The following is a 12,247-nucleotide window of genomic DNA, read 5'->3' as shown; positions in this document are numbered from 1 at the left end:
ATATTAGGGTTGTACCGATATCAATATTATGGTACCAGTACCAAAATGTATTCCGATACTTTTCGGTACTTTGATACTTTTCTAAATAAAGGGGACCACAAAAAATTGCATTATTGGCTTTATTTTAACAAAAAATCTTAAGGTACATTAAACATATGTTTCTTATTGCAAGTTTGTCCTTAAATAAAATAATGAATATACAAGACAACTTGTCATTTAGTAGTAAGTAAGCAAACAAAGGCTCCTAATTTAGTCTGCTGACATATGCAGTAACATATTGTGTCATTTTCCATTCTATTATTTTGTCAACATTATTAAGGACAAGTGGTAGAAAATGAATTATTAATCTACTTGTTCAATTACTGTTAATATCTGCTTACTTTCTCTTTTAACATGTTCTATTTACACTTCTGTTAAAATGTAATAATTACTTATTCTTCTGTTGTTTGGATACTTTACATTAGTTTTGGATGATACCACAAATTTGGGTATCGATCCGATACCAAGTAGTTACAGTATCATACATTGGTCATATTCAAAGTCCTCATGTGTCCAGGGACATATTTCCTGAGTGAATAAACATAATATGAATTTTTAAAAAAGGAAAAAAGATTTTGTGACAGTAAAAAATATCGATGTAATCATAGTAGTATCAATTAGATACGCTCCTGTACTTGGTATCATTACAGTGAAAGTCAGGTGTAGATCCACCAATGACGTTTGTTTACATATATATATATATATATATATATATATATATATATATATATATATATATATATATATATATATATATATATATAATGTTCACGTTTTTTTTTAATAAGAATCAATTTTTTTAAATACATTTTTAGGCCATCTCCATGAAACCAGAAACCTTAAAGGCCTACTGAAATGATTTTTTTAAATTTAAACGGGGATAGCAGATCCATTCTATGTGTCATACTTGATCATTTTGCGATATTGCCATATTTTTGCTGAAAGGATTTAGTATAGAACAACGTCGATAAAGTTCGCAACTTTTGGTCTCTGATAAAAAAAAACCTTGCCCCTACCGGTACTGCGTGACTTTGTCAGTTGTTCACTCCCTCATATTTTCCTATTGTTTTCAATGCAGCTAGAGCTATTCGGACCGAGAAAGCGACAATTACTCCATTAATTTGAGCGAGGATGAAAGATTTGTGGATGAGGAACGTTAGAGTGAAGGACTAGAATGCAGTGCAAGACATCTTTTTTCGCTCTGACCGTAACTTAGGTACAAGCTGGTTCATTGGATTCCACACTCTCTCCTTTTTCTATTGTGGATCACGGATTTGTATTTTAAACCACCTCGGATACTACATCCTCTTCAAAATGAGTCGAGATCGCGAAATGGACATTCACAGTGTCTTTTATCTCCACGACAATACATCGACGAAGCTCTTTAGCATGAGCTAACGTGATAGCATCTGTCTCAAATGCAGATAGAAACAAAATAAATAAATCCCTGACTGGAAGGATAGACAGAAGATCAACAATACTATTAAACCATGTACATGTAACTACACGGTTAATAGATCTCAGCCTGGCAAAGCTTAACAATGCTGTTGCTAACGACGCTAAGGCTGACTTAGCAACTTAGCAACCGGACCTCACAGAGCTATGATAAAAACATTAGCGCTCCACCTACGCCAGCCAGCCCTCATCTGCTCTGCTCATCAACACCCGTGCTCACCTGCGTTCCAGCGATCGACGGCGTGACGAAGGACTTCACCCGATCATCCGTGCGGTGGCCGGTGGGCGGCTAGCATTGGCTAGCGCGTCTGCTATCCAAGTGAGTAGTCCTTGTTGTGTTGCTACAGCCAGCCGCTATACACCGATCCCACCTACAACATTCTTCTTTGCAGCCTCCATTGTTCATTAAACAAATTGCAAAAGATTCACCAACACAGATGTCCAGAATACTGTGGAATTATGAAATGAAAACAGAGCTTTTTTGTATTGTATTCAATGGGGAAGGCATACCTCTGTTCCCCGGGCTACGTCACGCGCATATGTCATCCTCCGAAGGCTTTTTCAACCGGAAGTGTGGCGGGAAATTTAAAATTGCACTTTATAAGTTAACCCGGCCGTATTGGCATGTGTTGCAATGTTAAGATTTCATCATTGATATATAAACTATCAGACTGCGTGGTCGGTAGTAGTGGCTTTCAGTAGGCCTTTGAACCTGTTTTGAAAAAGTTGTATTGGAATTATTATACCAAATATTACATTGCGAGAATCAGTTTGAATCGAGAATCATGTTGAATCGATTCTGAATTTAACCTGTAGGTGCCCAAAGCGTCACACTCTGATTGGTCACCATGGAAACGAAAGCATCTTAGCTCTTAGCTTTTCACTTCCTGTGTCCAGGTGACGCCCATGTGGCCGTCAAGGAGGCGGGCGCCACTCTGGGCATCCACCAAGTGCGGGACAGAAGTCAGTCTTTGTCCAACGTGGACATCCTCATCTCTCCCTGCGAGCAGGACCGCAGATCACCTGAGACCGTCGCCGTGGAGACGGCGGGAGGACGCGCTAGACTGGAGGCGGTGGTCTCCTTCCCGCTGGAGAGGTCAAGGGTCACGCCGTGTTTGTCCTCCCACGTGTCTGACAAAGGATCCGTGAGCAGCCTGATGTGTAGCCCCGCCCTCCGGCAGACGCCTGACCGCCTGGCACAGGGTCCCCACGGCAACGGCGAGGGGGAGGAGCCCGAGGAGGACAACGAGGACAGGACGTACCCGACACTGCGCTCCAAAAGCCTCAACGTGAACCCAAAGAAGGGCCGGACACAAAGGACGGACGCGCCTCGCTCGGCTGCCAGCGTCGCCGATTTGGTGTCCGCGTTTGGGGGCGGCGAGGGCGAGGACCCGAGCTAGTCAAAGGTCAGCAGGACTTGAACGTTCATATTTGTAAGCATCTTCAGTCTTCCTGCTCTGTGGGGCCCGATTCAGCGGGTCCCGTTTATGCCGACAACCCACCGCGTTATTATGACTAAAAAGTGGCAGCAATTTTTATCTCTATAAAATAAATGAGTCCGTTTATGTCGACACCACCCTCCCTATATGCACTATATAACACTAAGAGCTGTGCATTTTGTGTGAATAAGCACATGGAAAATGTTAATTCCTAGCCTCTTCCTGCTCTGTCACTGGTAAGAATATAATGGCAAGAAGGGCATGAGGAAGCTTTGGTCCTTTAATGTGAGCAGCAAGCTGTTGGAGATCTTTTATCAGTCTGTTGTGGCCGGTGCCCTGTACTTTGCAGTGGTTTGTTGGGGGCAGCAGCACCAGCAAAATGGACTCAAACCAGATTGATAAACTGATCCGGCCAAACTACTGGCACGCAGTTGGAGGCGCTTGTGTCAGTGAGGGACAGGAGGACACTGGACAAACTGCTCACCATCATGGACAATCCTGCCCACCCACTCCACCAGACAACTGAGGGACAGCGGAGCTCATACTCCAACAGGCTCCTTCGTCGATTCAAGAACTCCTTCATTCCGCACTCCATGCAGCTGTATAATCACTCGCCATACAGCATTAGATGATATCGGTCTATTACCTGACACCTTCTATGTTAGCTACCTCTTTGTTTATAATGTCTATTTTCTGCTGGATCTACTCTCTATTTTATGCTGCAGCTGTTACATATACTGTAATATTCCATCCATCCATCCATTTCCTACCGCTTATTCCCTTCGGGGTTGCGGGGGGCGCTGGAGCCTATTTCAGCTACAATCGGGCGGAAGGCGGAGTACACCCTGGACAAGTCGCCACCTCATCGCAGGGCCAACACAGATAGACAGACAACATTCACACACTAGGGCCAATTTAGTGTTGCCAATCAACCTATCCCCAGGTGCATGTCTTTGGAGGTGGGAGGAACCCGGAGTACCTGGAGTAGGGATGATACTCGAAACCGATTTTCCCGGTTGTTCGATAAGAAAAGAACCGAGTCCGTTATCGAGACCACTATAGTAAAGAAAAAGAGTTGGTTCTTTATTCGAATCCCGTCCCGACCAGAAATGCCCCGTGGGACATCACATGAAATGACGTCACGTAGCTCAGTCATTAGGCGCAGATAGGGAAAGCAGGAAAAACAATGGTGTAATAAAGTTCAAAACAAAAGGTATAATCCAATGAATAACTTTACTGAGAGATTTGAGCAGGGTACAAACACATGACGAACACTTTTACGACCAACCGGTAACATAGCAACCAGGCTAGCAACGCACCTCCTTTACGGCAGCTGTCGCAACGTTCTTAAAGCAACCACAGCACATACATATATATATACACAACATATATCTCCAGTGTTTCCCATAAACTGCCAAGATACCTGTGGCGGTGGGGGCGTGGCTATGGGCGTGGTCACCATAACATCATCGAGTAATTTGCATAATTTACTACAATGATATGATTTTCTCTAAAAAGGCTAAAAAAATGTATACTTACTAATTAATAATAACAGTTTTGTTTTAAACGTCCATCCATCCATCCATTTTACAATATAATTACAACACTTTATGTACATATTTAAAAACAGATTTGAAAAATAAGTTATTCACTGAAATATATGTATTAATTGTGATTCTTACAAAAAATATATCTTATAAAATATAAAAGCTAAAATGTCTCAAAGCTCTGCCCCTTTAATTGGTGCAAACTAAATAATTTAACTTTAGCCTACTACTACAACCATATTATTTACCAGCAACATAAAGTGAAACAGAGGCAGAGGTGTCCTGCCACAGTCAGTAACAAATAAAAAGAAAACAGTAGTGGTGGTAGATAGACACAGAGCTTCATCAAACATCTGATCCACTGAACAAAGAGCTCCAAAAATCTTGAACTTTAGACTGTCATCAGTTTTACTCCCCACGCTTAACCATGTGTTTCCTACTGCCTGCAGACTTTGCACCCTTTGTTATATACACATGTGTTTCTAATATAAATACATTTAATAAAGTCAAATACAAATAAGGCAACAAGAGAAGTATCCTACACTTCTCTTTTGTAAAGTAAATCTGAACAGCCGATATGGGCATCTACATCAACTATATGATTTGCCTGAGAAGCTGGAGAGGACAATTTTTTTTTTTTTTTATTTGTGGCGGACGTAATTCTTTCGTGGCGGGCCGCCACAAATAAATGAATGTGTGGGAAACCCTGATCTCCCTTTTTTAACTTTTGTTTTTCTTTCCTTGTAAACAAAACAAAATCACACTGTATATGTGTTGTCTGTCTAATTATAAATAATGCAGACGAGGCGTGTTGGCTGAGTTCTTGACGTTTACTTTCACAGCATGCTCATAACCTCATTCTTACAGATGGTACAAAATGCGGCTGCTAGACTTTTGACAAAAACAAGAAAGTTTGATCATATTACGCCTATACTGGCTCACTTGCACTGGCTTCCTGTGCACCTAAGATGCGACTTTAAGGTTTTACTACTTACGTATAAAATACTACACGGTCAAGCTCCTGCCTATCTTGCCGATTGTATTGTACCATATGTCCCGGCAAGAAATCTGCGTTCAAAGAACTCCGGCTTATTAGTGATTCCCAGAGCCCAAAAAAAGTCTGCGGGCTATAGAGCGTTTTCTATTCGGGCTCCAATACTATGGAATGCCCTCCCGGTAAAAGTTAGAGATGCTACCTCAGTAGAAGCATTTAAGTCCCATCTTAAAACTCATTTGTATACTCTAGCCTTTAAATAGACTCCCTTTTTAGACCAGTTGATCTGCCGTTTCTTTTCTTTTCTTTTCTACTCTGCTCCGGGGTGGACCGCTAGCCTGTTCATCGGATGGGGACATCTCTACGCTGCTGACCCGTCTCCGCTCGGGATGGTTCCTGCTGGCCCCACCATGGACTGGACTTTCGCTGATGTGTTGGACTTTCACAATATTATGTCAGACCCACTCGACATCCATTGCTTTCGGTCTCCCCTAGAGGGGTGGGGGGGGGTACCCACATCTGCGGTCCTCTCCAAGGTTTCTCATAGTCATTCACATTGACGTCCCACTGGGGTGAGTTTTCCTTGCCCGTATGTGGGCTCTGTACCGAGGATGTCGTTGTGGCTTGTACAGCCCTTTGAGACACTTGTGATTTAGGGCTATATAAATAAACATTGATTGATTGATTGATTCTTAGCTGCCGGGTGGCGACATGCAACAACACTTTTCGGGGCTACCGCGCATGCTCGTCACTCCCGTTGCATGCTGGGTAGTGTAGTTGTTATATTCCCTAGCTCATATCACATCTTTCCCCCTATAAAGAAATAATGTTAATTCAATAAAGTGTATTTCTTTTTTTAGCTTTAACTTTTCATTTTTTAGCATTGTAACCACATTTGCAAACAACTTTTCTCCTCATAGAATTTTCTTTCAATAAAGAAATAAAGTGCAAAAATGTCAAAGCATCATAACAAACAGTTATGTCAAAAAGCAGCAGAAGTGCACTTTTTGGAGAGCTGTATTATTTTCAGTTTTGTGCCCAAGGGACTGATTTTATTTAACACTATATTATTATTTATACACCTATAGTGATCACAGAGACAGGTTGTTTTTGTGTTACTGTATATATTTGTTTTTCTGAAAAATCCCACTTAATATACTTTGGGTAACAACAGTCAATATTTATTTATTTTATTTTATTTTTTTAGGGGGGTAACAGTCCATATTTATTTATTAGACTTTATTTTTTTCTTATATATTAAAAGTGAGCTTTTGTTAAACCAAATATTGTGTTTTTTTCCCCATATACAACAACCTATCTGGACTCGATAAGAGAATCGATAAGGAAGCGGTTCGATATGAGGATTCGATAATAGGCTCGAACTCGATAATTTCTAATCAAACATCATCCCTAACCCGGAGGGAACACACGCAGTCACGGGGAGAACATGCAAACTCCACACAGAAAGATCCAGAGGGCACGATCGAACCCAGGACCTTCGTATTGTGAGGCAGACGCACTAACCCCTCTTCCACTGTGCTGCCCTTACTGTAATATTGTACATGGTAATTGTTATATATAGTTAAAGTTAAAGTACCAATGATTGTCACACACACACAATAGGTGTGGCGAAATTATTCTCTGCATTTGACCCATCACCCCTGATCACCCCCTGGGAGGTGAGGGGAGGTGAGGGGAGCAGTGAGCAGCAGCGGTGGCCACGCCCGGGAATCATTTTTTGGTGATTCAACCCGCAATTCCAACCCTTGATGCTGAGGTAATGGGTCCCATTTTTATAGTCTTTGGTATGACTCGGCCGGAGTTTGAACGCACAACCTACCGATCTCAGGGCGGACACTCTTTGACTTGATTTGATTTGATATATTTTTATTTCGGCGCAGTCAAGGCGTTGAGGGGATCCGGTTTGGTGGCTGCAGGATTAGGTCTCTGCTTTTTGCAGATGATGTGGTCCTGATGGCTTCATCTGGCCAGGATCTTCAGCTCTCACTGGATCGGTTCGCAGCTGAGTGTGAAGCGACTGGGATGGGAATCAGCACATCCAAATCCGAGTCCATGGTTCTCGCCCGGGAAAGGGTGGAGTGCCATCTCCGGGTTGGGGGGGAGACCTTGCCCCAAGTGGAGTTCAAGTACCTCGGAGTCTTGTTCACGAGTGAGGGAAGAGTGGATCGTGAGATCGACAGGTGGATCGGTGCGGCGTCTTCAGTAATGCGGACGCTGTATCGATCCGTTGTGGTGAAGAAGGAGCTGAGCCGGAAGGCAAAGCTCTCAATTTACCGGTCGATCTACGTTCCCATCCTCACCTATGGTCATGAGCTTTGGGTTATGACCGAAAGGACAAGACCACGGGTACAAGCGGCCGAAATGAGTTTCCTCCGCCGGGTGGCGGGGCTCTCCCTTGGAGATAGGGTGAGAGGCTCTGCCATCCGGGAGGAGCTCAAACTAAAGCCGCTGCTCCTCCACATGGAGAGGAGCCAGATGAGGTGGTTCGGGCATCTGGTCAGAATGCCACCCGAACGCCTCCCTAGGGAGGTGTTTAGGGCACGTCCGACCGGTAGGAGGCCACGGGGAAGACCCAGGACACATTGGGAAGACTATGTCTCCGGGCTGGCCTGGGAACGCCTCGGGATCCCCCGGTAAGAGCTGGACGAAGTGGCTGGGGAGAGGGAAGTCTGGGCTTCCCTGCTTAGGCTGCTGCCCCCGCGACCCGACCTCGGGTAAGCGGAAGAAGATGGATGGATGGATGTTTTTATTTCAAATATGCAAAAAAACAAGAGCAAGCCTGATCCAATACAGTGCTATAGCCTTAACAGCCATTATAACAAAATGAAAACAATGGAGAATAAAAAACGGGAAAAAAATAAACAAAATGAGCAATGGACTTTCTTTTTTTTGTACGTATTTGAAAAGGAGTGAGAAGAAGTTTACACTTATTTAATCCCACCCCTCTATAACCACTAGGCCACTGAGTAGCTCACACACGTGTTCATTCATAGTTTTGATGCCTTCAGTGACAATCTACAATGTAAATAGTCGAAAAAAAAGAAAACGCATTGAATGAGAAGGTGTGTCCTACTTTTTGGCCTGTACTGTACTGTATAAATAATATTGGATTACATGTTCAGAGTTCAAATAATTCCTCTCCCTAATATTAAAGGTACATTACCGCCCCCTGCTGTTTACAGTGTGAAATACAGTCCCTCCCTCTCTCAAATACATACCTTAGCTTGACGCTCCTCTACTTTCTCCTGCTCACAACTCCAGACGCTCCTCTTCGTTTTGTATCGTTTACTTGTCAACTTAATCATTCAAAAACGTCAAATAATAACGACGTGGGAACAAGTGAATGGCAAAATAAAGCGAGTTTGTCACAGTAACAAAGAGTAAGAAAATGTAAGAGTAAGGTCAAAAAACTGTGTGGCTCGATTCCGCCATACCTGACTGTCATTACCCATAATACATTGTGTCCAGACCTCATTACCACACAGATCCTTCCGCCATATATGCAATTAAACAGTTCGTCACTGTATTAAAGCAGCATAAAATAGTACGTCGACAAATGTAATAATTACAAATAAAGTGTACCTTATAATTATTCTAAGCATGCAATATTACGGAGCCTCTGAAGGGACATGGGGGATTTTTATTTTTTATTTTTTTATTTATGTATTTATTTTTTTTAGATATGTATCTCATGCGCACGAAACACATATCTAAAAAATAAAATTAAATAAAAATTCCTCCATGTCCCTTTAGGGGCTCCGTACAACATATACATGTTCGTATTATTTAAATAAAGTCAATAGTCCCCTTTTGGCTGAATAAACATAAAGCACCTTCCATAAAATGTAAATTAACTTTAAAAAGCATTTATGCTCTTACACTAGGTTCCATCTTTCAAGCCAGGGAAGTTAGTATTCAGCGAACCATTCTAACTTGTGGTTTAAACTTTTATTTTCCCTAAAAGTAAGCCTGACTAAAAGTAAATGTTTTAAATATAAATACATATATTTATTGTTGTCAGGTTCAAACACAGAACTATATATTAAACAAGACAGGAAGCAAGGAATCAAACAGACAGGCGTAGACCTGCACCCTCGTAGTGTCACCCCGCCGCTCTGAGGAACAAGCTCCACACGCCTCCTCATTTATTTGGGCATTTCCTGATTACGTAGCTGCAGCTGCTTCTAAGGGGAGGGGTCATAAACAGCTGCTGCACTGGGTCATAAACAGTTCAAACAAAAAGGTGCTTGGAGCGGTGTCAGGTTTGCCCCCTCTCTACTTGCAGATTTCGGGTCCTGATAAAGTTAAAGTTAAAGTACCAATGATTGTCACACACACACTAGGTGTGGTGAAATTTGTCCTCTGCATTCGACCCATCCCCTTTTTCACCCCCTGGGAGGTGAGGGGAGCAGTGAGGAGCAGAGGTGGCCGTACTCGGGAATCATTTTGGTGATTTAACCCCCAATTCCAACCCTTGATGCTGAGTGCCAAGCAGGGAGGTAATGGGTCCCATTTTTATAGTCTTTGATATGACTTGGCCGGGGTTTGAACTCACAACCTACCGATCTCAGGGCGGACGCTCTATAACCACTAGGCCACTGCTGTAGGGTCCTTCCCGTGGCTGTCCAAGATCTGAGAAACCGACACCTCTACGGCGCATTCCATCGCACACAGTGGAGGTTTACAAGCTGTCCGCCTTCTGCTTGATAAGATCGAAGACAGCTTTTGTCTTCAGGCCAGGCAGCCTGAACTCATAGCAAACAAGTTGTGCGATTACAATTATTCTACAGTTGTAACGACAAAAAACACTGAATTAGCCATGAAATGAAACAAACACTAACACATTAGTGCTGCAGCAATGTCACCAAACCCTCGAGTGCTTGGATCACCCTTCGCCGTTTGGTGGGAATGAATCAGCATTCACTGGATAAACCGTCGTCTTGGCCGTACCCGTCAACAAAGGATGACACGGTATGATCATCGTTCCCTCTAAGGTGCGCGCCTGTGCAATTGCGCACTGCTCAAGCGTCCTCTGCGCACGGCAAATCTATGCCGCGCACAAAATCAAATAAAAAAATAAGCGCACAAAAATTTTCGACACACGGACACAACAAGAGAAAACAGTTTTCGTCATCATTGTTCAAATATTGTAACGTCTGTCGAGACGCTTTGAGGACATGAATTCCATCCATCACTTTACTGAGCAAAACTCTTTATTGTCGGCCATAAACACATCACCAAAACATTAGTAAAAAAAATGATATCTAGCAAAAGTGGTCATTTTCTGCAGTACAAACCAGACCAAAAGCAACTTTGTTATAGCAGCCGCTCGCTCTTTCTCACTTGCGCCAACACATGCACATATGGCACTTAGCCAGTGATGCGTTTACAGCCACACAAAAAAAGTCGGACAACTCCAACACCACACATAAAGTGTCATTCCAGGTCGTTACACTATGCTTTACTAATCAAATGTGTGCTTATTCCAGTGTCATTTATTAGGAATCTTAATTTATAAATATTAATCATGAAATGCTGTTAGTATATTCAATAAATACTAATAAAAAACTATTTTTTACAAACAGGAAGTAGCAGGAATGTACACATGATCCCCTGCTTACATCTCATTGTGCAACATGTGAATGTTTTAATGGGAACTAAATGCAAGGTCTGAAAGGGGTACAAATTATTTCCAAAGCAGGACCTCCACCCAGACAAACAATACAAGTGCACAGTTCATGAAAAACAATATTTTTTGTTATTGTGATTGTAAGTGGGCCTAAACACTTATATTAGAAATGGAAATGACTGCTGTCATTTGATTATAATAATAAGAGAATGTTTCTCTATCTGTGTTGGCCCTGCGATGAGGTGGGGACTTGTCCAGGGTGTACCCCGCCTTCCGCCCGAATGCAGATGAGATAGGCTCCAGCACCCCCCCTGCGAACCCGAAAGGGACAAGCGGTAGAAAATGGATGGATGGATGATTGAACTTGTTATTTAGTCAGGTTTGGGACAGGTGTGCTGCTGGTGTAGCCACAGTGTGCACGTCTGATGTTGCTCACATGGGCTCCACTGAATGCTCAGGGAGTTTTTGCGTTTGCTCACACACATGAAAAATTAGAGGGAACATTGGTTATGATGGACATTCGGCAAAGATTGCCTTCTTTCGTCTTCCTGACGAACAGATGTTCTACCATTGTGGCCCAAGCTGGCACGACACTGCCATTTGTTAAGACTGGCTGGCAGGCTGAGTTACGACCGGCAGATGTTTCTGACGAAACCCCAAAATTTGGATCTCTCAGGACTTATTCAACAGTGTTGCAACTGAGTTTCTTTGGTTAATTTCGGAGCAAATTCAATGTTTTTTCATCACATCCATCCATTCATAAATGTACCGTAATTTCCGGACTATAAGCCGCACCTGACTATAAGCCGCACCAGCTAAATTTAGGGGAAAATACAGATTGCTCCATATATAAGCCGCACCCGACTATAAGCCGCAGGGTTTTGATGTGTAATTACCGTAGTATATAGGGCGGGGGTTCCTGCTACCACGGAGGGGATTGTCGGGACAGAGATGACTGTTTGGGAACGCAAAGCGTCCCATTTATTAACAATAAATCTTTCAATCATTCAATCAAACTTTCACATCTTTGACATGGCGAACAGCATTCGTGCAGAGTACAAATAATACAACGGTGCAAAGTAATACAAAGTGCTCGCATGTACGTTATCAAAATAACCAGCCT

General features: G+C 42.7%; 1 protein-coding gene across 2 annotated transcripts in view; it reads left to right on the top strand.

Annotated features, from left to right (window-relative positions):
• The window catches only part of LOC133631012 (transient receptor potential cation channel subfamily M member 1-like), a 39,406-nt gene extending 33,896 nt beyond the window's left edge, over nt 1–5,510 (top strand). For both annotated transcript variants that reach the window (XM_062022944.1, XM_062022953.1), the window contains one exon: nt 2,392–5,510. In XM_062022944.1, coding sequence (XP_061878928.1) covers nt 2,392–2,894 — 503 coding nt within the window. In that variant the 3' untranslated portion in view covers nt 2,895–5,510. The remainder of the gene's footprint in view (nt 1–2,391) is intronic.
• The last annotated feature ends 6,737 nt before the right edge of the window (nt 5,511–12,247 follow it).

This window comes from Entelurus aequoreus, linkage group LG02 (assembly GCF_033978785.1).
Source record: "Entelurus aequoreus isolate RoL-2023_Sb linkage group LG02, RoL_Eaeq_v1.1, whole genome shotgun sequence".
In the NCBI taxonomy this organism is placed as follows: domain Eukaryota; kingdom Metazoa; phylum Chordata; class Actinopteri; order Syngnathiformes; family Syngnathidae; genus Entelurus; species Entelurus aequoreus.
Note: the sequence above shows the minus strand (reverse complement) of the source record. Positions and strands in the feature narration are given on the sequence as shown.